The following is a 26,723-nucleotide window of genomic DNA, read 5'->3' on the forward strand; positions in this document are numbered from 1 at the left end:
CGGGACAATGAAGGTGTGGGTGACGTTACACATAAAGATCAGGGGGACATAGAGGATATAACTGAGCTGTGTACCAAACAGGATGGTCTTAAAGGTATTAGCGTGGAGAAACAAGGCCAGAAAATGATGGATCTTGAAAGATGTGAGCAGGGACAGATGGGAGATGATGAAAATGTTCAAAACAGAGAGGTGTGGATAAAGCCAGGTGAAGCACAGGGAGAGGACTGTGGTCGTGGAGAAGCAGGCGGCAGTAATGAGACAGAGCACCTTGGTGTGGGTGATGGAGGACAGATGAGACAATAGCCCCCTCTGGGTGATGATCACAGAAATAAATTTTCTCCTGGTAAAGAATACACAGAGCAATACAGGGATGCTGCAAGAGGGAATTGTAAGTTTGTGATTGAAGAGGAAGAAGGGAAAATGCACGGCTGTGTTCAGAGGACAAGCAAGAGGCAGAGTCTAAGAACCGAGAGGGATCTGGCAGAAACCTCACAAACGCACTCTACAAACGCACAAAATGATGGCATGGCCAGGGAGGAAGAGAATATAAACAGAGAGCATGAGCCAAAAGCGTTACCCAGTGCAGTTCACGATTTAAAGCTGAGCGAGTCAGGTGAGAAGGCCGTAATTAGTGGGCAAGCTGGCAGTTTGCACACTTACGTTATTCCTACTATTTCTTTCTTTCTTTCTTTCTTTCTTTATTTCCCCCGTTTTTTTCGCGCAGCTTTCGGTTTAGCCCCACGCAATGAATTGGGAAAATGTGCGGCCCGATCGGGAATAGTGTGCTATTACTTTTATAAGGAATCCGACTCACGGAATTCTCAAAATTCCGATTTTACGGAAATTTTCGGCCATCCGCAATGAATGGCCTGCGTCCACGCACCAAATACGAAAAACGTGCGTCTTGTGGAGCGGAAGGCGTTTCAATTTTCAAGGCGCTCCGACTTTGCGTTATTCCGCAATTCCAGTTTGAATTCGGAATTCAGGACGCAATACACACGAATGGCGTCAGCCTGAGTGAGTGACGTCACAGCTAGAGTGAAGCAGCCCTGAAAAATCGGGTAAAACTTTGGTCTTTTACTCGCTCCCCCAGCCACAATTTTCACTCCACATGCACAAATTCAGGTAAAGTAGTAGGAAAACTAGTTGTGCTTTGAAAAATGTAAAAACAAAAGCAAAGTAGCTTCAACTTTTTAAACGCTGACACTTAACGAGGCAGGAGTGCCAGTTCTCTTCCGCATTGACTCCCATTATATCTGGAACCCAGAATCTGGGGAGAGAGGGCTGTCAGCTGTGTAGTAACCTGACTTCTGCACAACACAACTGATGGTCCCAACCCCATTGATAAAGCAAGAAATTCCACTAATTAACCCTGATAAGGCCCACCTGTGAAGTGAAAACCATTTCAGGTGACTACCTCTTGAAGCTCATCGAGAGAATGCCAAGAGTGTGCAAAGCAGTAATCAGAGCAAAGGGTGGCTATTTTGAAGAAACTAGAATATAAAACATGTTTTCACTTATTTCACCTTCTTTTGTTAAGTACATAACTCCACATGTGTTCATTCATAGTTTTGATGCCTTCAGTGAGAATCTACAATGTAAATAGTCATGAGAATAAAGATAACGCATTGAATGAGAAGGTGTGTCCAAACTTTTGGCCTGTACTGTAAATGAATATATTAATGAAAATACACAGTCTAGGAAAACACATTAATCCTTCACAAAATAACATCATAGTGGTCGTCCACAAGATTCTTTTATTTTATTTTTATTGATCATTGCCACAGTGTTGCCTGGAATCTTTAGTTTACCGACACTTTAGTTTTTCTTTGTTTTATGTTTATGAGGTTTGAATTTTGATGGGTGGCACTTCTTTTTTTTTTTCTTTGCTCAGCCAAGACGACTGTGTCAACTCATGCTTTTCTTATTTTATTCCAAACAAAAACCACTGTGCTGTTTTTGTAAACTTTGAACAGCAAAGCTTCTCTAAATTGTGTTAAATTATAACAGTAAAAAAAAACAGTATTTGCAAAATTATAATGTAACCTGATTGCACTTGTGGAAATGTGTGTATAGATATATATTGTGCTTTTTTCTACAAGGAAAAAAGTATAAGTTTTGATGTTATTACTTTTTGTTTTTGTAAATGATGTTCACTTAATCTGATCAAATACACCAGCCTTGTTTGGTCTTTACAGTGTTCCAGTGTTATACATGAACAATAAACAGCATGTGGCATGTACCAACCATTACAATGTGTGTGCCTTTGGATCAAAATGATGATAAGTAGTATTGTTGTACATAAAAGGTAGTATTGTTGTACATAAAATGTGTTTCCATATGTCCAACTGGAATCAATAAAACCAGACCAGACATTCTTGTAGCCAAAAGAAATATCTTAATGTATATGATCAACGACAAATGCAGATTTTAGTTCAAGTGGAAATAATAACCTATAGCAAATTCTATCAAGTACACTAGATATAATGTAAATACAGGCTATATTATTAAAAAATAAATATTACCTTCAATATCTGATTTTTAGGTTCTCATACGGTTTTTGGCAGGGTATATCTAGTGGGGAAAAAATAATCACAGTTATTTACCTTCTTCACAAGATGCTTGGGAGCGCGCTGTGATGGGACATGCGCACTGCGAGAGCCAAGGTGTTTGTCCGCGGGCGCTTTCCGTAGCAGCAGTTAAGTCACCAGAGCGAAACATGGCTGCCATCAGGAGCGGGGTGACTCCGAGTTGCCTGGCAAGATGTTTCCTAAGACAGACTGGAAAGCCGAGCAGGGGCAGCCGTCCACTTCCAGAGACATGGAGCCACGTAGGTTAAGTCCTCAGTTTTGGTTACAATTAATCCTTGCGTTGATTAGAAAGCAGAGATCTGCGTCTTTCCCCGGCTGGCTAGTTAGCCGGCTAGCCTAGCCTGCTCACCGCGACGTGCATGCCTCCTGTGACTTTGACAGCGCAGCTTACCTAACACACACAACCCGCACGTTTTAACACGTCAGAATCACAAATTAATACCTAAAACACCAACGGAATGCTTTATTTTAACTGACTGATTGTTCTACACTTTGCTAGTGGCTCAGCATGAGCGAGTGTGTCAACATAAGGAGTTAGTGAAGCTGGCTAACAGGCGGTGACAGCGTCCATCACAGCATCAATTATCTAACAGTGCTTTTAAAAAACTGGTAGAAGTAGACTCCTATACAGATAGCGGTGTCATTGTTTTGCTCAGCCCTGCTTGTAAACATGTTACAGTGTCCTATATGAAGTGTGCACCGTCCTCATGTGTTGTCTGTCTGTCTCAAACAGAGGTTACCTCAGAGGTCCCATCTCCACACAGTGCTGGAGGGCAGGGGTCCTGCCAGCAGGGCCGTCCTGGGACACAGACACAGTGACCGGCTCCTGTTGGTCAGCGCCGTGGCTGTCAGGCACAGCAGCTCACAGGTGAGGGGGGCTGCTTGTCTTCATGCTGCTTCAGTGAACCACAGGGCTGGGAAGACATGCTTGTCTCCCAATTCAGTAATGTATTGTGATTTGATATTATAGGTTATTGGCTTTGTTGTTTTGTAAATTATCCTCTAGTTTTTTTTTATGTCAAGTTTCATGAGGCTCTGATTATCTTAAAGGTCACAAATGGTCATTTTATACAGTGTCAAGTTTCAAAAAATGGTCTCACAACAATTAAATAGCGACTATGGGGGCTAACATCATCACACAGGGATCAAATGTGGCACACTGAATCCACAAGAGTCTCAGCTTTCCAGTCAAACTCATTTTATGCAACTTCAACACTGTTTAGGCCTCGCTGTGTGCACAAAAACACCATTTCAGAGCAAGTGAAGATAATAGGTTTGTACTGTACAGAAAAAAGAGAGCAGTATAGTCTTTTGGCCATCAGGGGCAGTGAACAGCACAGATTAAACCGAGAATACATGCCTGTCAGTGGGGCTAAACGCTATAAAAATTATCACTACATCTGATTCCAAATATTTACAAGTAACTGGGCTGTTACTGTCATTGTTACACTGCCTAGTGTTTATAATGCTGATGCAATTATAAGCCTCATTGCTCAGATTTCCACTAGTGCTGAGACTATGTGGTGTTGGCAGGTGGCATAACCAGAGGGGAAAAAAACTTCTTCCAAAAATGGTCCCAGATGACATTTATCTAAGTACATAGAAATGTGTGTCTCTTAACCACCATCTGGCTTTCTTCACCAATGTTGATTGAAAAATTGTTATACTTTACAGAGCTGATTTTAGGTCCCAAAACAGCTGTTTATTTGGCAGTTTTGCTCTGTTTTAGTCCTCTACATCTCCCCCTGCTGGTGGCCTCACATATCCTTGTAGGTGGCACAGCTCCTTATATAGACTGTCTGTAGATGCACCTTGGTTGAACTTAGCAGTGATGCCATGTTGTACTGATGCTGCACACCCACCCTGATCATCGCACAGCCAGTCAAAGCCGTTTTGTGTTCATTTTTCCAGATTCCAGTTGAAACGGCAGCTCCAGAGGTGGGCGCCTCCGCTCCTCCTCCGGGCTTGGAGTCCTCTCCCGCCCTCGTGTCCGCTGACCCCGCCCCTGTCGTAATGCCGCCAGTTGTAGAGCAGGCGGCTGAGGCTCCACCGGCTGCTGCGGAGGTCCTGCAGGCTGCGGTTACAGATTCCAGCTTGGCGGAGCTGGGACTGGCCAACCACACTCCAGTCGGGCTGATCCAGAACCTGCTGGAGTTCATTCATGTGGATCTGGGTCTGCCGTGGTGGGGTGCCATCGTTGCAGGTGAGCACAGATCAACACAACCACATAAATCAACAAATAACAACAATATTAAAGCATGATGGTGGACTTTTCCTTTTTGAAGGTCATTCCAAGAGAAACATGCATTTCTTACTGTTTTTGTGACTCCTTTGCCCTCACACAGGGACAGTTCTGGCTCGTTTGGCCGTGTTTCCGGTCATCGTGAAGGGCCAGAGGGAGGCGGCCAAGCTGAACAACGTGCTGCCTGAGATGACCAAGCTCACCACCAGGATGAATGAGGCCAAACAGAGCGGAAACAAATTTGAATGTAACTCCTCTGTCTCCCATGTGCACCTAATTTGTCTTTGCAGTCACAAAATTTTTTTTTTTTTTTTTTTTTAAAGCGGGTGTCATCAGTTTGTCTCTCTGTGTTGTAGTTGCTAAGGCCTACTCTGAGCTGAACCTGTTCCAGAAGAAGCACGATGTCAATCCTCTCCGTGGCTTTCTGGTGCCTCTGGTGCAGGTCAGTGCATCACTTTGTACATTTTCCCCTTTTGAGAAATAAAGCTGCCTTATAGAAATGTGTGTTTACTATAAAAAACAGTGCTTTGGTATTTTATGTTCCTCCTTGAGTTTTGAATTCCCAAGCAGGTCCAAAACACTGCATATATGAAACTGATAAAAGAAAAATTCATTCAGTTGTCTTTGTTTCTGTATCTGTTTTCTTTTGCACCAGTATCTGCATGTAAATGGGAATATTAGTTGAGTAGTCGTCTTTATCAGCCATGTAAACATTTTTTTTTAATAAGGGCAAAAACATGTAAACACAGCCGGACTGATTTTTCCCATCCAAAAATTTTCCACCCAGTTTCCCCTCAGGAATCAATAAAGCATTTCTGATTCTGAAATCTTACTGTTCGGTCTGTTTTCCCAGGCCCCAGTGTTCATCTCGTTCTTCATCGCGCTGAGGAAGATGGCCTACCTGCCCGTGCCCAGCCTGCAGACAGGGGGCGCACTCTGGTTCCCAGACCTGACAGCAGCAGACCCGTTCTACATCCTGCCTCTGGCCGTCACTGGAACCATGTTCTTCATCCTGGAGGTGAGCCAGCTTTTATTGACCTTTTCAAAACAAATGCCTGCCTGATCTGATCATCTGATGCTGCAGATTCATTCAGCAGCTGCCTCCTCTTCCTCACCTTCACTGCTGGACTCATTTTCATGGCCCAGTGAAACAAATAACCAAAATCTGTCCACTGGAAATAGAGATTTATTTTACAAAGTGATTAACCCCTGTCCCTGCTAGTTAATGTCCTCATCTCAACCTGTGGGTCAGGACTCTCCAGGGCATCACGAGATAATTTTGAGGGGTCATGAGGTAGGCTAGTTCATGATAGAGGAAAAAATGTATTTCCACACCTCAAATTTACTTTCATGTCTGTTTTTTTTAAGGTATTCTCTCCAGTTGTAGCTTTCTGTCTTTCTTTGTTTTTGGCTTTTATAAATCCCCACAAATAATTAACCAAATTAAGCAACCTGAGAAGGGACAGTCATATTTTTTAAACTATTGTGCCAGTGACACAGGGGTTGTGTATTATCTTAATCCTTAATCCACACACGACAAAACAAAAATATATAACAAGACACACAAACACAGTAAAAAGTCTAAATAACATGTTAAAGACCAGTAAAAGTAAGGTAAATAAAACTAAACATCACACATCAAATTGCATTACATTATAATTGTTCAGACTAGAAGGAACAGCTTCATTTTCAGGTGTCACATGTCACAAAGGTTGAGAACCGCTGAACTCGGGCTCAACGTCATATAAGTCTGAGTGTCCATGAGGTAGATTGGAGATGTACGCTCATTGCGATTGTACCATGAAGCGACCTTAAGGCAACTTTACCTTTGCCACCTGAATGATTTCTTTGTTTTGTGTAAAATTTAAGTATATCTTAAATATCTGTATCTTGTATAAATTTTGTCAGATGTAAGTGTGCTTCATCTTAATGAGCGCCGCCTTTTTCCCCCCATTTCTTTTCTAGTTGGGGGCAGAATCCGGCGTGGACAACCCCAACCTCCGAGCCATGAAGACGGTGTTCAGGATCATGCCCTTCATCATCCTCCCCCTCACTATCAACTTCCCCACGGTCAGTCTGTCTCATGTTTATTTTTTTTCCTTGTTCTGATTTGAACTTATCGAACATTCTACCACCAAATATAAAACATAAAGAACCTGCAAATCTCTGAGTTTTGCTTGGTTTTACATGTTTTATGTTCTTCCAAAATGCTTCAGATTTATTTTATTTTATTTTTTTTTTGGCTGTTGCTCAGACTAAGTACACAATTTTAAAATATCCCTTTGGCCTCTGCCAACTTGTGATCGGCATCTGTCATTTTCAACATTTTACAGATGAAACAAGCAATTAATCAAAAACTGGTTGATAAATTAACTGATAATGAAAATGAAAGTCATCTTTTGCAGCAGCACTGTACACACAGTTGTTGGTCTAACTCTCAACTCTCTCTCCTCCACCGACCCTCCAGGCGGTCTTCACCTACTGGCTGACCTCCAACTGCTTCTCCCTGGGCCAGGTGGCCTTGCTCAGACACCCCTTGATCAGAGATAAGCTGAAGATCCCGGAGAGGATCAGCCACCCGGCGTCCGCCCTGCCCCAAAACGATGGCTTCATCGAGAGCATGAAGAAAGGTTGGTCTTCTAAAAGCAAATCCAGTTGGATCCGACTTGGTGGGATTTGATTCACAGAGTGCCTGAAGGGTGGAGAGTTTTTAAAAATAGAATGATGGATGGCGAAAATTACCTGATAATGTGTCATATCTGATCCAGATATTCCTTAAACGTAAATAACTGAGTATGTTTTAGTATTGCAAGAGGAGCTATACATGAAAGAAAACAAATTTTCTGTCTGTGTTAGTACTTTTTATCATCTTTCCCAGGTTGGAAGAACGCTCAGCTCGCCCAGCAGCTGGAAGAGCGGGAAAGGAGAATCAAAAACCATCTGGACCTCGCTGCAAAAGGTCTGTTCTGGAGTTATAAAATTTGTCACTCTGAAAAATAGCCCATAAAAAATTGCAGTGATGACAATAATGAGCTCAGCCCCATGTTAATGTAACTGGAACAGACTACAGGTCCCAACCACTCTGCATTGTGTTCTAGTGGTTAATCAGACACTGGGCACTGGCATCATTTGTCGAACCCAGGTTTATTCCTGTTTGAATGAATCCAACAATACAGCAAAACTCTTTCATGGGCTTTCAACACGCCTCTCTCAGTCAAATCCAGTGCAGACTGACTTTAAACTTGAGACTTATTCAAATAAAATAGAATAATAAACAAATGTCACTAATTTGTGTCTCTAATTTTGTGACATTTACTTACATTGTTAACATTTTTAACTTATAAAGCATAAAATAATTACCCAGTTTGAGATCAACAAAGCAAATCCATCCGTCTATCTATCAAAACAAAAAAAAAACAAACACCTCACTGTTGATGAAACATTCTTACCGGCGCCAATACAATACAGTGGCTGCCACGGAATCTATCCTCAAACACAATCACTAAAACAATAAACCACAAGTGAAAAATACATTTACTGAACGAGATACTGGGAGTACAGCATAAACATACCTGTTTGAATGAGTCCAAAAATAGGGCAAAACTCTTTCACGGGCTTTCGACACGCCTAACTTGAAAAAAAGGAAAAGCATAAGCATGTATCCCACTAGATGAAACGGCGAAAACCAGCCACATAACGGTTACAAAAAATGGGTTTAAGCTAGTTTTTTTTAATTCTCAAAACTCACTTTGACTGGCAAAATGCACAACAGAACTACACAAGCCATCTACAGTAACACTATTATGCATTAATAACCTTCTGTGTGTGCACTCAAACCAACATTAAAATTTAAAATTCAAACTTTATGATCGCGCTGCCCTGAATACCTACCCCCCTCAGTCAAATCCAGCGCAGACTGACGAGAGACGAGGAATGAAGCTGCATGTCTGCTCACGGTCAGTAGAGGGCGCTAAATCACCACTTAATACAGTACTCCCAATATCAAGAACAGAACAAATGAGGGATTTTGGTGAAATTAATACATATTACAACAAAATCCATTACATAAAAAAACTAAAATTATAAAGATTAGTAGTAATTTCTTCTATTTGTTACATTAAGCATCATATGACTGCGGTATTGCAGTTATCGTCACGTGCTGCAACCAGAGCTCTGTTGTTGTTCCAGGATGTCAAAGTATCGCCAGTGACACTCATGAAAATTGTGGTGTATTTAATAACCTAATCTTGGAGGGAAAAAAATTCTCCGAACCTCTTAGTTACACTGATACTGACGCCGCGTGAAGTAGCCGGTTTGAGTTGGCCTTGTTGTTGTTGTTGTTTTTGAAAACAAAACGCAACCAGCTGCTGTTAGTTGACGGGATTGCTGTGGAGTTGTTACGTACCAAATCTTGCTGGTTGGGGTGCGTCTGAATCTCAGCTTTTAGGGGTGTGCACAGACACCTCCACCTCTCATGACAAACTTTGCACAGATACAAGTCAGTATAGTCAAGGTCAGACATTGTAGGGGACACAAACATAACAAAGGACTCAAAATGTAAATAAATCAAGCGTGCATGATGTTCCCAAAAGAACATATAGCTAGTGTAATTGTATTTCTATTGCACTTTTTTATCCTCAACAAAACGTTGCATATAACACATGCAATCTCTATACTAGTTTCAGTCTGAAACTAGATAATCTGGGCTTCTACATGAGACAGGAGCATCAGTGTGTCTGCAGCTCTGTGGCCCTCGCACTGAACATGTCGGTGATGCTGGACGAGGTCTGTGGTGCTTGAGGGCAGAGTCAGACACTGAGACTCCACTGGTGTTGTTTGATTGTTTTTGCACATCCTGACAGCTTGATGGAGCTGTTTGAGTAATTCTCACATGCACTTGAGTCCTCTCACACATGCTCATGCACAGCGGTGAATGGGCTTACATTAAACTCTGTGGGACATGCATCCCCTTACAACCAGAACTGCAGCTAATGTCCTCTCCTCTTTTCCCCCCCTCCAGGTCCACTGAGGCAGACGTTTACCCACAATCCTCTGCAACAGACAGGCCCACCCTTGGCTGCAGCATCAGCCAAAGACAAGCCAGCCAGCGGCAAGGCGAGGCCCTGGAAGGAGACCATTGGATAGATACAACCAAGTGCTTGATATCATCATTAACTAATGTGTACATATTTATGGACAGAGGAAGTGGAAGACGGGGCGATGTGGGAAGTGGTTGTGGTTAAATATGATCATGTATGTATGTATTATTCTAATTAAAGAGCAAAATCTGCCTCATAATGACTGTTCTGGTGTTTATCTCGTCATGAGATATGTGTTCAGAAATTTTATTACCATTTATCAACTGGCCAAAAATTCAAAGAAATTAGCCATGGGTGTCCACAAGTCATTTTATTATAAATACATAATAGCCTTTTACTATTTACTGTCTTTGTACTCAGCTGTCATAAACTGCTTTACATGTCAAGAGGCTATGTTCGAGAGAGGCACTGAGGGGAAATCAAATTAATTTGTGTAAAAATAGCCCTTTACTTTGCTAGACCTTGCAGCTACGACAGTACAAAGGCAACGGGACAGATATTAATGAACATTTACATTCTAGATGTATAAATATGGAATGTGGTACATATTCTCCTATTACTAGTTTTTCCTCCTGCCAAACAATAATAACAATAACAATAATAATAATAATGATACCAAGGGTATTTTGCATTGTCACCAGTGCTTGCAGTTTCAAAGATGATCTCCTCTCCACTTGAGCAATTTAACCACAGTCATAATTCGCCCTTTCAAGTTAAATCACAAAGTTATTTCCCAGCATATGTGTAATTCCACACTCTTGGCATGTCTTTAAACAATATTTTACACAGTTTTATGACAGAAAATGTGTGTTGAGTCCTCAGGAGTGAAGGAAATGTTCTCTCTGAAGTCAAAGGCAACTGGAATGTCGTTTTTGGCCATCGAAACTCCCGGCGCCGTCACACATTTAATCATGATTGACAAGTCAGAGTCCATCCGGTTCTTTATTGTTTTTGGTTTTGTTTTGTTTTTTGTCCAGTACAGCTCAAGTCCAGAGTCTGTGCATCGAGGCCTTGTGTTTAGCGGCCGGTCGGGATGAGTTCAGGTTGAGCCTCTCCGTTTTGTGCGTCATCAGGCTTCAGCAGGATGTCGGGACCGAATGTCTCTACTCTTCCTTGTCGTCCATTTCAGTCAGAACAGAGTAGCACACCTTCTGGATGAGCAGGCCCGATTTGGCTGGAGGGGTAAGAGAAGAGGAGGAGGTTAGCAGCGGTTAGGATGTTAAGGCTGTGGGTTCCAAAGTGGGCTCCAGGACCCTCAGGGGGGCCTTGAGGGGCTTCAAGTGGGACAATGATATCTGAACAATATAATACTTGAAAAATTTATTTTCACAGATAGCTCTTTATGGGGCAAAATCACTCCAAATGAGGATGGCGGTTTAAATGAAGGTTTGGGGTGTGGAGGTTAGGCCTGGAGTGGCATACCATTTTTTAAAATAGCCTGGATCCAGCTACAGTAATGTTTTTCAATGTTGAATTCAAATGGTGCACAGCTGAGGAACAAACTAGTATTACAAACAAATTCACTCATGCTACAGCCAAACAAATTAATAATTGTAATACTATACACTATAAAAATTGTGTAAATTTCGCAAAAATTACAATATTTTGAAAGCCTCCAAGATTTCCATTAGTGCGCCTCCTGTCGTCCAAATTCCCTGCTGTAAAGCGACGTACAATGTTTTTCTGCAGGTGCAATTTCCTGCGTTGCAGTTTTCTTTTTGAATATACAGAGTGAACAAAATTTGAATGCAAACGTGCAGTGTGCCCGTGTCCTTCGACTGAAACAAACCACACTAATGTGCCATCTTGTGTGCTGTGCCAGCTTAGTCACTTGTTATTGCACAGCACCAGGTCTGAAAAATAATCTCAGGTAAACCCTGACTTCAATTCCTCTGTTTCCTCCAGCATGATTCATATTAATATTAAATGCCACTTACCAATGAAACTCTGTATCCACAGGGGCCTCTTGCTGGCCGGAGTGTAGCAGCAGAGGAAGTAGACGGGCACTCCTGACAGGGCGATGCCGATGCCAATCAGGGAGTTGATGGTGTCGCTGTAGAGCGGCACCACCACCAGGAAGACGGTGAGCAAGCAGAAGATGATGGGGAAGAACAGACTGAGCTGCAGAGGGGGGAGGACAGAGAGAAGAGGTGAGGGAGGGCTGATCACATCTCTTCTGATTAAGATACATCAAGAACAAGACAAGGAAACAGCTTAATCAGTCACAACATTAAATTAGTGAAGTAACGTGGTTTTAGAATCATGAGGATGGGAAAAGTGATAAAACGACCCTGATAAAGGATTTAAAAATCCTTTATAATTAGGTTATTAAGTGTATTGTGACCACTATAAATCACAAACAATTATAAACAAATTATAACAATTTTCATACAACGATGCGGGCTCACTATTTGGCAAGCAAAGTAAGCTGAGCAACCAGCAAGAAGAGATTTAACAGAATAAATGCAGTATGAACTTGATATTGCTAAATAGTGAGCCTGCATCGACATATGAAAAGAGTGTTAGAACATGTTTATAATTGTTTGTTAATGAGTTTAAGGTGTTTAAAACCTAACAATAAAACATCCATAAACCCTCTATGAGGGTACAGAAAAGGTCATGTATCAGTGCTGTACATTTTGAACACAGATTAAGCCTCATAATTTCAAGCTCACACTCCAGCAGCATCTGCACAAAACCAAACTGAAGGTCTGTGAGCCTTGTGTTACCTTGAGCGGTCTTTCTCTGTCGGGCTGCTTCCAGCGCAGATACAGCTGCCCCAGGATGGACAGGCCCACAAAGAACCAGTAGCTGAAGCTGTAGTAGTTGATCAGCTTGAAGATGTCTTCCACACAGAGGTAGATCAGCGCCATGACGCCCTGCGGAGACGAGCAGCGGACACACACACAGTCACAATGCAGCTTTTCATGAGTGTACACTAACACCGGCCTGGAGGAGTAGAGCCTTTCAGAGTCAAAATGAAGTAAGAGGCAAAAGATAAAGAGAATTTGTGTCTGAATATGAGCAGGATGACTCACATTGAAGAGCAGAGCGGGGACGGGGGTGTAGCGGTAGACGTGGATCATGCACAGGAAGTCGGGCAGGTGGCCTTCTCTGGAGCCCACGAAGAAGAGCCTTTGGAGAATGAAACACAGTTATCAGCATCATTTAGCAGTATGGTTATGAGAAGGGGGATAATGATCCGTTCATAGCAACAATTATAAATCCTGCAGACTAAACTGCATGGATCAGCTGAAAGAAATAAATCAAATCAAAATGAAATGTTTTAAATCTATTTATTCAAAGACCTGTGATCTAACAGAAAACTGGGAAGTTGCAAGTTTACAATTATACATTTTTGTGGTATAAATGTTAAAGTAATCTTTTCATATTTCAGAATAAAAAAGGATCAATTTCTGCATGTTTTTTTTTTTTATCAATGGATATAAAATTCTGGCTAAAAGCACTGAATAAGATGTTTGACTTGAATCGCAGTTTACACACTCAGATTGAACCATTCCAAAAAACATAAAATGTTCTTACGACAAATAGTGGATCGTGAATTGAATCCCTGTTAAACCAAATATTCAGTCTCCTAATTATGTAAGACAGATGAATCAGTCCCATGCTGTTTTTCTGAATTAAGAGACTTCTGAGAGAAAATGAGTCAGTCCTGATGTGTTTGCGTTACCCACCTGGAGGAGGCCAGGATGGAGGCGTTGAGTCCTCCGAAGCAGGACAGAGCCACAGCCAGAGGAATCGTCCAGTTCATCACACCAAACACCTGATCAGCAAATGTCTGGGGGAGAGGGAGATGAACTGTGAGGCTCAGGCTGTTTTTTTTTTTTTTTTTTACACCGCAGGCACGGCGCTGACACACAGAGTTGGAAAATATCGGCATATTGGGTATCAGCAGCATTGTGCATCTCTAATTGATAGTATATTCTGCAATGCTCTTGTTATTAAAATGCACAAAATGCAAGGGTTTGTATTTGTGCCTGATTGGAAGTTGATGGCATGAGTAAATTAAGACATTGGTTCTGAAATGGGGGTATGCATCCCTCCAGGCGTGGAGTGCTGCAGGGGGTATGTGAGATTTTTTAAAAATGTGAAAATTAAAAAACATCAGTCATGCATAATTTCTAAAATAAATGGCCTATGCTATCATGAGTTCAATTACAAAATGTGAATGTAAGTTTGATAAACCACATTTTATATTCAGTATTCCCTCCAGATTTTGCAGTGGCGTGAAATGTGTGTGTTTGTGGTTTAAATCTACTGCCATGGTCGTCAAGTGAGGCTGTTTGCTCACTATGACCAGCAAGTTAGACAAAAAAAATCCAAGAAAAGGATGTGTGGCTGAAACATAGCAGCGATACAGCTGAAAACAAGAAAGAAATGAAAAAGAAAAAAAAAAACAGAGCCAACAAAATATCCCCAGTATCAGGTTGTTGTTTGAGACACTGGTGGAGCTGGATTGTGCCTCTTTATGATGGCTTTTTGTTAAACATTTTTTTGTACTGGTCGGGGGGTACTTGGCTGAAAAAGGAGGTAGAGAATTGAAAAAGGTTGAGAACCACTGAATTAGGAGGTACAGATGATTTACAGGGGATAAGAAAGAAGCCCTTACCACGGCCACAGCATCACTGTCCAAGATTGCAGGGATGGGCAGGATGGTGTAGTAGGCCACGTTGGTCAGGATGTAGATCACAGTCACGATGGGCATGGAAATAGCGATGGCCAGCGGCAGGTTCCTGTAGTTCACACAAAAAAACAGCAGGGGGAAGCAGAGGAGACGAGTTCAGTGTCGGTCTCAGACTCTCGGTTCCCCAGGAGCCTCCGGGTCAAGAGCTGACCCCGCCGGCGAGGGTGGAGCGGAGGGATGAGGAAGAGGATGGGGATAAGGTGGGGGGGTGTTTGTCACCTAATCTGCCTGAGAACTCAGGGAGAAGCTTGTGATCCAATCACATGTCTAGTCTTGCTTCATTTGATCAGCTTTTGGCTGTGAGAATGAAAGCAAAGGGCTAAAAAACACACACACTCACACACTGTCAATGGACTTTCCCGAAAAAAACACGACAAATAATCCAATTCAGGTCTTATCTCAGGCCAATCCTTTCCTTTTTCCCCTCCACTGTTTATTCTCTGGGTCTATATTGTTCAGGAGTGAACACTTTACTTTCTTATTGATTGACAATTCAAAAAGACAGAGCGGCAAGGACTGATGAAATCACTGCAGTATTGGCAACCACCAGGAATTTTTGCTATTTGACCCTCTGTTATATCAAACTCCTAATTGTTCATAGAAATGTCCACCTTCTCTGTCTTACAACACTTTGGACAGATAATACAAGGGAAGTGGGAAATACAGGAAATTATAGCCAACGTAATACGGTATAATATTAACAATGGGCACGGTTTATAGATTGTACAGGTTTGAGAAAGTGGCAGAAATGTTAAATTTTCCAACATGTGCACCTTCTCCCACAAAATCAGGAGGAGTTGACCTTTGAAATCAGATATAAGTTTTGAGGATGCCACTCCAAGCTCTCACTATTTATCACTGTTAACAGAAATATCTCCTGCATCAAAGCGGAGGTTAATCATTCATAAACGTCCATAAGTTGGAGGCCATGTAAATGTTCTACCAAAACGCATGTGAACTGCTGACTTAACGGATGTATTAATAATCTCTGGGACATATTAGCCATTAGAATGGGAATAAACTGAATCTCTCTTTAGAGTATAATCCACAGTTCTGCTACAGGTGCCGTTCTCCTCACCTCTCCGGGTTCTTGATCTCCTCCGTGACAAAGTTGAGGGTGTCCCAGCCGGAGTAGGAGAACAGAGCGGAGTACAGGGCCAAGGCGATGTCCCCGGGGTCCCTGGAGGAGCCGTCAAACAAGCCGTCGAAGTTCTGAGTGTGACCTGAGAAACGCCAACACAGAAACAGGCAGGTAATGCTGCAGCAAAATTATTTCAGAGAAGGGAAAACGTACGAGCCTCCAAAAAACCTACAGCAAAGAAATGAAATGGTTGAAAGCCTCTTCAGTGCAGAGGATCAAGGTTTAATAGAGGATTATTGTCTGTGCTACTGGTGTCAAACTTTTCATGCTCTACACCCCCAAGTTGACTTTTATTAAGCCGTGAACCCCCATTTTAAAGTAATTTTATCCTACAGGGACCCTGATATGAAAAGAAACTTTGGTTTGTGTTCAGTATTGAACTGTTTAGATGTCAAATTTGAACGCTGATGATACCACTGTGTCATACTGCCAACTCAACACTGAAGTTAATGATGAAAAAATAGTTCAGTAATTAGTTAGTTAGTTATACAATATTAATAGTTAGTTAGTTCATAGTTACTTTAGTCACTTTATTTACTTATTTATTTATTTATTTATTTATTTATGTTGAGGATGAGGCTGAGGAAGGATAAAACCCCTCAGGTTCATGCCCAGACTAATAACCAAGAGAAATAATGTAACAGTTTTTAATGCCTGTCTTTAATCTAATGTTTTGATGTCAAATATGCACATGAACATGCACAATGGGGCAAAATGGCCTTATATTTTGGGTTATGACGGGTTAAAGGAGCTGTCCTGAACTCCTGTGGCATTTCTAAGTTCTATTCTTCTGAGAAATGAGGATTCATCGTTCTTCACCACATCATAACACCATAACCTTTGAAACTGCAGTCTGTCTTTAGGTGGCTGAGATGCTGGCGAGGGGTGGGGTTAAAGAAGACGGACAGAGCCAGCGCTCAGAGAAGGTCAGTACCTTGTCCAATCTTCACCAGGCCGGTGATGATGACGGCGATGAGAGCGATGACCTTGGCGTAGGTGAAGAAGTCCTGGACCCTGGTGCCCCATTTCACGTAGGCACAGTTTACAAAGGTCAGCAGGCCTGAGGGAGAACCACAGTCAGATCATTTGTACTCTGTAATACAGATCTTACATGCATGCATACTCTACACACTTGTACGTACACACACACTCACACCAAAGTCCAGCCACTCATTCATTCTTTTAAAAAATCTCTCCCTGTTGCTACAGTCTCGATGGTGACAGTTGCTTGGTGTGAGTGTGTGCCAGCATGTTTCCGTGTGAGAGTCGGCCTGGTTTAAGGAAATGGTGCTGCTGACTCAAGCAGACTGGCCTGTTGTTTTTCAGACAGGGAAACAGCTGAGTGCAGCACATACAAGCACACACACACACACACACACACACACAAGGACACAGGTAGGTAGTGGAAGTAAGAGAAAATATAAAAGTGTAAAGGAAGGTCGTAAAGAAAGTCGGTGCTGATTTCATGGCTGCTGCCAAGGTCAGTATTCCACTCTACTGACACACTGACAGTATACACTGCAAAAAAGACAAAAACAAACCAAAAAAGATACTAGGAAGTCATTTGGCCTTATATTCATTATTACAAATCTCATTTTTCTTCAAACAAGTGAAAAAATCTGCCAGTGGCACTTGTTTCCAATGAAGTTTCACTTGGTCCTGGATTTTAAAATGTTGAAACAATGAAGAATGTAGCAGATCAGCCCACTAGTATCAAGAAAATGACATTTGATTTAGGAAATAGCTGGTTAGCATCACAAACAAGTGAGATTATCTGCTCAAAGTGGTAGATTTTTCCACTTGTTTGAAAAAAAAAAACAACAACAAGATTTTCACACTGAATATGAGCCTAAATGGGTTTTTTTTTTTCCAGTGTTCAAGGTAATCTGCTCCTTGTTATCGCCCTTCTTCCAGTAAGCAGCAATGATGGTCTTGAGAAAACATGTTTTTTTATGTTTTACTGTGTAACTTATCTGAGTGTGTGGCCTCTTATCAGCGTGTGTTCATAAATGTGGAGATAGTAACTCACACAGGATGCCGCCTCACTCTGAATCATCCTCCCAGTGGGTTACTGTGCGCACAGGAGGCACCATAAAGACACAATACTCGCTGATATTTCATAATTCCATAACAATGTCAGTCATTTCTCTTTCCATGGTGTAAAATCGTTCCCTTCTGTGATGATTCATGACTTTACAAGTTGTGTCAGTGCTGATTAAGTTAAATAAACCAGCCTGCAAACAAGCTGAGTGGTTCTATTTTATCTCCAGTAGTGTTAGCTTCATATCAAATGCAAGTCCATATCACCACTTAAGGTATGTGTACCCGCTTTGATAGTGTATACTTGTGGTGCAACACACACTTATCACCTCCCACGAACCTCCACGTCACCCAGACATTTAAAGAGGAGACCCAAACGGGGTGACATCAGCGCCCCCTCCTCCACGCTGACCACCACAACACGGACTCCCACCGCAGGGCGAGCTTTCCGTCGAGAATCACAACATTATCGTTTTCCCTTTAACGTCAACAGGAAGAGGATCAAAACAAGTCGGCTCTCCGCAGGAAGTGGAGATGAGCGATGGAGGAGAGGAGCTCGCCACACAGAAGTAGAGGCGCGGCGTGTTGATAGTGAAAGGTTAGAAGGGTGGGAGGTGAGGAGGCTTGAAGCAGACCTCAAATGTGGTCCAGATGTTGAGGGGGAATCATGTTTTTGGCTTCTGCGGATCTTCAGTGCAAGGACGCCGCATCCTCATTCTTTCTCCGACAGCAGACAGTGTGCTCACGCGTCACTTGGGAGATCCAATATCAGGGACTGTTACATTCAACGTGCTGCTTTGTCAGAAAATCAAACTATAAACAAACATGGGCAATCTGAGAAAGATAATGTGGATTTGGAGGAATGGTGGGATGATGAAAGAAGTTTATTTTTCCGATGTATGTCTATCCAATAACACGTGAACACTGGGTAAGACACCAAAACAAGGGACACAACAGGCGACTTCCCTAGGATTTCTACTCTTTGACTCCATTTGGATAGTCTTGAAGAGTCTTAAGGAATCTTTAACTGTGTAGTGCAAAACTGCGGCGAAACAGTTTCAGCGCTCTTAGGACTCTTAAGGACTCTTGGCAAAGCCGACCTATCTTCTAGGACATCTGTTTTTGCTAGACAGAGAGAATTTTTTTGGTTACGATTTCCACCCGCCTGATAGGAAACATTTCCCACGAGAAGATATGAAGGAGAAAAACGCTTGGGAAAAACATGGAGCTCTTGGCGACAACATTCAGTCACACGAAGAGGCTTGTGCAAATCACTGGAACAATTAACCGGTTGCACTTTAATGTTCAAATCCAGACAGACCAATGTGAGCAGAGCGAGGTCGGGGGAGTCTCATTATCTCCCTTCCTTCTTCCACAACGATCGGGGACCTTCTTCCAGGCTTCCTGCTCTGTGAGGAGGTGAAAACCTGGGAACGAACTTAGCCCTAGGGGTCCCTTATGACAAAACTGTCAAATGCCAATGGGATCACCGACAGAAACACAAGAGGAGCATGTTTTTTATTTTGCCGGATGGTGGCTAATTATCAAATGTGATGCCCTCTTGGACAGAAAACACAGCGAGATCCAGCAAACTGCACCAGTGGCCTAAGAGCTTGTCTATACAGGGAGATATTACTCCTACAGGATCATCTGAGGCCAACTCCAGGGGCCGACGTAGAGCAATGAAACTGAGCTGAAGTCAAATGAGCCGCAGTCGATGGAACTTTCCCATAAAATCAGCTCTCTAAATTATAATTTTTTTACTGTACACTGACCGTGTGCCTAGATGAATGAAATCTAGGACTATTTAAGATAAAAAATATGTCCATTACAAATCCTCAATACAAGTGGAAATCTTTTTTTTTTTTTTTTATCAATTTCATGTCAGCTTACAATTCTGTCTTCATAATAAAGACTGGACCATGTAGCCATGATAGTAATAGCCTAATGTCATATATTCTACTGTTTAGCAAGCGCTTATCACTGCCCCCAATGGCTTAAACACAGTAGTGCACTCTTTTTTTCTGTCTGCAGTCAGTGACGATCCCTAACAAGCAGTGTCCATAACAAGGAAACACTTTTTGGGGTTTTTTTTTCCCGATGTTTTTTTTTTTTTTACTTTAACAGGGAGTACAATATGATCCCAATATCTGATAAATGAAAAGGCAAACAGTGAAGACAATGTGTTTTCTTTGGGGAAACCCTGCTTGCAGAAGCTGTGTTTAGTTTGGGTCCTGTCTTGAAAGTTGTGAGGGCTTTGCTGCTATGCTGAGCTGTCAGTCAGCCCCTCGGGTCAGAGTCTCCCTGCAGTGAGGACTTTACCTCACAGCTATCAGCAGTCAGTCCTCCTCAGATCACTGCTTATCTGTGTAAGGACTGTGTCTGTGTGTGCATATGTGTGTGTGTGTACTCCCGCGCACATGTCTTTTAGGTAGCTGTGGGTGGGTGGCTCCCTGAATTAGTAATATTTATTATTAACTAGCACAGTGGGGTTTTTTTTTTTTTTTAGCCTTAATGTCAGGGCTTATCTGTGATTTTCTTTGAAGTAGAGGCTCTTTGAACAAGCAGCGTGCCTCCAGCTTCTTGTCTCAGTGTCTGGTTGCCTGAGTGCTGGTATTTCACTGCTCTGCTCCAGAGTTTGTGCTCGGTTGCCTCGGTGTGCCGTTTTGGCAAATTTGTTATGCCCGTCTTATTACTTTGATTAAGACCATTTGTCAGCTATGCTCTTTTTAGTTACCTCAGCAATCTGGGCTCCATCCATGTACAAAGGTTAGCTCCACGTTTTAAAAGAAAAAAAAGCCGTGACTCAAGCCGACACCATGCAGGCCTTTTGAAAATCACTTGCCTAGAGCTTGAGGGAAATGGCATCTTTCCCTACTTCTCCCTCCTTGGAGCAGGAAATGTGCACAAGTCTGACTCCTGCCTTCGCCCAGTTCCTCTTTCATACCAATTCAGTCTGTTCTTCTGCTGCTGACCTGCTGACTGTGGCCACAGCGTCATTGATTTTCACTTCTCTCTTTTTTACTCAGACACTTAAGTCCGCACCCCCCAGCTCACGTGCCGCCTCTTTCTCACACGGAAAACTGACCACATCGATTCATCGATCTATCTAAAAATATCACTCTTAAGTCGTTTAGTCTGATATTGAGTCTTAAAACCTATTTTTTTCTCAAACAGGTGACAAAATGTGCCAATACCCCACATGTCTCACATGCTAATCAACTCGAATTTTCTCAAATCAGGAGTCATCTTCTGAATACCAGTGGAGCGGGTTGATCGGCCTTATTAGAACATATTTTTTTTATACAAATGAAACCACATTGGAAACAAGTGGGATTTTTTTTTCACCTGACTGAAGAAAAACAAGCTTTTGAAAAGAAGATGAAATGACTAGTTAAGTTGGATTTTTTTTTCCAGTGATGATCTTCATACTTAATATCACATTCACACTGATTCCTCACAAACACACATTATAGCCACATGCATGTTGTCACTGACACTTCAAAACCTCAAACTGCAGTATTGATGATTTTCATGTTTTAACTTGGAAATCCCTGATTAGTCCAGTCATTTTATGAAAAAACCTAGGACAAATTGCAAGAGAAGCAAACTCATCTGGTTTTGTATCCTCAGTTTGTCCTGAGTGAGGGAAAAAAAGTCCCAAGGAATCCCATTGGTGGAAAGCTTTGAAAATCACCTATATATGACCATATAATACCAAAAAACGCAGGTGAAATGGGTTCAAAATTTTATTTTCAGATTGCAATTTGTCCTAGGTTGACCCCAAATTGGGCCTAAAATTACTGGACTAGATGGTGGAAGCCCAATTGGGGTCAAATATTGGTTGAACAGTTACAGAGGTCTTGAGAAAATTCTGACACTCTTTGGTTTTTGAAACTTTTCAGAACCAGTTAGATAAATTTGAAAATGTGTGTTGGTCAAATTAGAATCAGATTTTCTTGTGAGTGAATACATGAGGTGAATTTCACCCTCTTGAGCAGGTATGGCTCTTTCTCTGTACTTACATATGCACGCAGCAGCCAGCAGCCTGTTGGCCAGGTAAGGAGCTATACAGGTGGGGAAGATGGGCTGGACCATGTAGTTGGAGAAGGTGATGGCTATGACGGCCTGGCTGGTCGGCTCTATGATCAGCAGCGACGTCCACAGGCGGATGAAGGCCAGGAAGCCCCCGAAGGCCTCCAGGATGTAGGCGTAGGAGGCCCCAGACTTGGTGATGGTGGTCCCCAGCTCGGCGTAGCACAGGGCCCCGAACACGGAGAAGATCCCCCCGACGGTCCACACTACCAGCGACAGGCCGTAGGAGGCGCTGTGGATCAGGACGCCCTTGGGGGAGACGAAGATTCCTGAGCCGATCATGTTCCCCACGATCAGACACACCCCGTTCAGCAGGGAGATCTCCTTCTTCAGCTTCATGGATTCCTCTGAGTCTTTGTCGGATTTCACAGATGGAGGGCCACCATTGGTCGCCTCTTGCGTGGGGGCGGGGCTGTAGGACGCCATGGTTGTGGCCTGGCGGTTGATTAAAGGGGGAGATCAGGGATTTGTGACGAGTTGTTTGTTGGATGAGAGTTCAGCTGCTGATGGAGAGTTTTCCTGTTTGACCTGAACCAGAAGACACAACTTTTCCCCAGCTATGGACCATCTGGTGACATCTGTGGAGGCAACATAAAAGGTCTTATCAGTGAGGCTGTTACCACAGCAACTAATCTGCCAGAGCGTGCATACGTATAGCAACTGAGTTATTTAATGAGCAGTGAAACAATTCCCAGTCTGGCTGATGTTGGTCTTTCAGTCGTGGCCAAAAGTAGTATTTGCATGTCGCAGATGTTTATGTGGGAGCAAACACACATACAAAAACACACACAGGCACACACACACACACACACAAACACACAGTGATGCACGGCGTGCTCACTATTGGTTTTGAGAGCAGTTTGAGAGCCATTAGGCAGCACAGCAAATGGCCTTTTAAGGTTGAGTGTATTGACAGAGCGAGGGACACAAGCAAACACGCCGCATGCCTGAAAACACTCTTCATTAGTAACCGCAAGTCGAGCTAAGTGAGAATTACTGACTGAGACTCACAGAAATTTTGAGTTATAGCCACCCATCCATACACACACACACACACACACACAGATATAATTGGCGTCAGCATAGTGAACAGTCACATGTCTTCCAAAGGTCATTGTCCTCAACATGTTGATGAGACTGATTCATATTGGCAGTGCATTCAGACACTTCATTGCATGATATCCTCAACAAACAGGTTTCAATTGGTCTGTCTATAATCACCCTGCATTAATACACTGCAAAAGATACACTCCTCTCAGCAGGTCATTTCATCTCACATTCAGTCCTAAAATGTAGTTTTTCTTTAAAGAAAAAAAACCCTGCCTGGGGATGTGATAATACCACTTGTTTCCAATTTTTGACGTCTTATTTCCAAATTTTCCTTGAATTGAGTGACATTTTCTTGATGGTACCTGGCCGACCTGCCTTGTTCTGACTTACTTGTTCCCAGAAACATCCTGAAGCAAATGAAACTACATGGGAAACAAGTGGGATTATCTGACCCCATTGTCAGATTTTTTCACTTGTTTGGGGAAAAGCATGGTACTAAGACTGAATGTGCGACTTTTTTTTTTTTTTTTTTAGTGTATGCTCCATTTCACTGTGATCTGCACACACACACACACACACACATACCCATGATTAACTGTGCAAGATTTAATTAGTAGTATACAGGATCTGAAGGACAAGACAACATAAATCATGTCCCTGTCTTCCACTCAACAAAAAAAAAAGAAAAAGAAAAAGAAATTAAAACCTGCCAACGAGCAAAGTTGATATTCACTTAAATTACAAAACAGGTCAGACAATTCTTCTCCAGTGCCTGATCAAACAGCCCAGAGCAGTGAGTCAGACTGTGGGAAAACAGACCTGAGTGAGACATCGTCTTCAAACAGACTAGCAAAGATAGAAACAACAGTGAGGTGTATAGATGTACAAATTGATCCCAAGATAGAGGATTGATGAAAAAGAACAGGCAATACAAAGGGTGAGATATAGATAGAGACTCAGTGAAGGAGAGAGAAAAACAAGAGTCACCAAATTAAAGGAGACTGTGAAATCAGTGTATAAAATATAATTTACTGGAGATTTAGCCAGGACATAAGGACATGGAGGAAGGAGCTGAATGCAGATCAGACAGGGCGAAGCGTGGGAGGAGAGGGGAAAGGAGTGAGAAGTTCAGAGACCTTGCATCGGCACGTGAGTTCACGAAGGAGTGACTGCAGAGGAGAGGGACGATTGATTGAGCGTCTGCATGTGATCAAGAGCGGCAGAGACACTGAAAGGCGAGGCTCTCGGAAGAGACAGAGTGCAAGGTCCAAAACCGGCTGATAAGTTGTCCTGCAGAGTTACTCAAGGTTACATCCTGGATCCTGAAATCCAGTCTAAATAGGTGTAAATACGGCTGGGGAAATTATTTATCTAGATTAACTATCAATAATTCAAAGCCACCTCTTATTACCAGTAATGACTGAAATTGAATGAGTCAAAGGATATCAATACTTCAAAAACATCTCCATCTTAATAAGTGATTTAGCCACATATTCAGTGTTTATATTTTTTTCTTGAAACAAGTAAAAAAAAAAAATCTACCAAGGGGATGAGATAATCCCACTTGTTTCTAATGCTAATCAACTTGTTTCCATAGTTTTCTTGAATAAAGTGTCATTTTTTTTATTATCCTAATGCCTTATTCTGCCTTTTTTTCAACTTAGGTATATTTGTTCGTAGAAAAAAAATCCTCAAACTTGTCACTTGTTTGAAGAAAAACAAAATTTCAACATTGAATATGAGACAAGATGACTTGCTCAAATAGAGAATGCATATATATTTTTTCCCAGCTCATCGCCTGGTTGCAGTTTAGTCTGCTCCTACAGTAGCAACACTGCCTCTGTCTCTCTAGGCAAACTGACTCAGACCTTTTACTACTTCACTCCACGTGGATAACTGGAAACTGGAAATAATACCTGGACTTAATCTCAGTTTCAACTCTCCATGGAAACCAAAGATGCTGCCTCGCCTGCACTGTTGCACTACCAGCCACATAACAGCAACATAATATAATTTCTATACATCATCAAGACACTATTACAAAGGTATCAGCTGAAAGGGAACCACATACCAGATTAGGACGCACGGCTGGAAAGAGCAGGTTTAGGCCTCAGGCAGCCAGGTACAGTAGAAATGCCACTCCAGGTTAATGAATAATGATTTGACTGGGCCATATGTTGTAAACGGGCAAGGAAGGAATAAAACCACGTTGAGAAGATGTAGTAGGAGTACACTGAGAGGTGCATGCAGGTGTTTTGAGGGGTCTCACCTTCTCCAGACGCGCTTCAGCTCCGCTTGACGCACCTCCGGGGGGTCTCCTCTTGACGCACAGCAGTGGGCTGGTCTGCCTGCAAATCTGTGATTCACCTCTCCTCGCCAGTCAGCGCTGGCATTGTCCTCCCTCTCTCCGCTCTGCTTTTGGGGTCATCTAACCCTCCGAGTCGCACTTGTTCCTCCCTCCTCCTGCTTTTAAGTCGCTACCTTTGGCTTGACTTTGCTCTCTGCGCACCCACCGCTGGAGTCTGAACTTCACCGGAGGCTGATCAGCTGATTTACTTCTGCTTTCTCACGCCGCTGCCAAGGAGACAGAGAGGGGCTGGCCAGTGGGAGTGGTGCGGGGCTTTAATTGTCTTATATCGCATGTGCTGACAGTCGGTTTCGCCATGAAATTGGAGTCTGCTCCATCAGCCGGCCCATTAATCACTTTTTGAAAGACTCATTGTGGGCGAAATAGCTTAGGCAAATAGTAGGATTTCCCTATACGCAAGTAACTATGTAACCCTAATAGATTTTACTGTGATAAGCACATCAAAACTCTCCATTTTAAGACAATTATTATTATTATAAGACTATGATGCCACTGTACGGTAACTGATAATAAAATGTGAAAAAGACACCATAGACTTAAGGTGCTAGTTACTAAAAACAAACATAAGACCAAAATAAAACCCTAAAATAACATTATAGTGATTTCCCTCAAGGTATAATTAAATTATACACTACTGAGAAAACCGTACAGGTTAGTAGGCTATTATAATTCCTTGATCAGTCACGTGTTATTCTGAAAAGTTGTCCTAATCCACACTTAGGAATCTGTTTAAGGTGGTAAAATTCTATAGGGCCTATTGGATAGCAATTTAATCTGCTCTCATAACGTGAAAATGTGTCTAATGTAAGAAAATGTTGGCGTCCCTACGGGATTGAAACGGTTGTTGAGATATTCAACAGTCAAATTAATTTGCCTGGATGGTGAGTGAGGAAAATGTGGAGCATGGCCCCCTCTTGTGGATTTAAAAAAAAAAAAAAAAAAAAAAAAAAAAAAACCTGATGGAAACTGGAGCCCAATAGGCTTCATGTTACTGTGCTGGAATTAAAATTCACTGTATAAAATCTCCTATAAGGGCTTATAGTCTGTCTTTGGGACTCGAGTTAAAAGCGTTCATATTATACCACATGTTTTTTTATGCCCTATGATATGATATAATATACCCACAATGCATAGTTTTGTTGTCAATTTTTTGTAGTTGTAAAAAATCTACTGTCATGTCTTCTTTTTATTATTTCATTAGCAAATAGGGATTCCAATGCATTTCTGCTTGTGTTTCATTGACATTAAAAAAAAGAAAGAAAAAAAAAAAGCTTGAGCATCTCTGATAGACATGTTTGTGTTTACTGAATGTTAATTCAAGATGCCACCTCTTTGTTTTGGATGACATGCAGTTGAATGACACGTTTGATTATCAAGCTCTAATTAATTAAG

The 26,723-nt window shown here is 42.1% G+C and overlaps 2 protein-coding genes across 2 annotated transcripts; one reads left to right on the forward strand and one right to left on the reverse strand.

Moving 5' to 3' along the window:
• Nucleotides 1-2,678: 2,678 nt before the first annotated feature.
• On the forward strand, nucleotides 2,679-10,128 carry oxa1l (OXA1L mitochondrial inner membrane protein). The gene is made up of 10 exons (XM_030076529.1): nucleotides 2,679-2,830; nucleotides 3,325-3,459; nucleotides 4,503-4,794; nucleotides 4,937-5,080; nucleotides 5,190-5,275; nucleotides 5,687-5,851; nucleotides 6,799-6,903; nucleotides 7,301-7,463; nucleotides 7,712-7,792; nucleotides 9,854-10,128. Exons 1-10 carry the CDS (start codon nucleotides 2,720-2,722, stop codon nucleotides 9,976-9,978), a joined length of 1,407 nt encoding a protein of 468 aa, XP_029932389.1. The 5' UTR covers nucleotides 2,679-2,719; the 3' UTR covers nucleotides 9,979-10,128.
• An 89-nt stretch (nucleotides 10,129-10,217) lies between these two features.
• On the reverse strand, nucleotides 10,218-25,430 carry slc7a7 (solute carrier family 7 member 7). The gene is made up of 10 exons (XM_030076528.1): nucleotides 25,233-25,430; nucleotides 21,844-22,491; nucleotides 16,713-16,838; nucleotides 15,716-15,860; nucleotides 14,563-14,686; nucleotides 13,628-13,731; nucleotides 12,971-13,067; nucleotides 12,662-12,811; nucleotides 11,870-12,053; nucleotides 10,218-11,106 (listed from the first exon to the last, which is right to left on the reverse strand). The coding sequence occupies exons 2-10, from the start codon at nucleotides 22,337-22,339 to the stop codon at nucleotides 11,036-11,038; spliced, it is 1,497 nt and encodes a 498-aa protein (XP_029932388.1). The 5' UTR covers nucleotides 22,340-22,491; nucleotides 25,233-25,430; the 3' UTR covers nucleotides 10,218-11,035.
• Nucleotides 25,431-26,723: the final 1,293 nt, after the last annotated feature.

Source organism: Myripristis murdjan, chromosome 18 (genome assembly GCF_902150065.1).
Source record: "Myripristis murdjan chromosome 18, fMyrMur1.1, whole genome shotgun sequence".
NCBI lineage: Eukaryota > Metazoa > Chordata > Actinopteri > Holocentriformes > Holocentridae > Myripristis > Myripristis murdjan.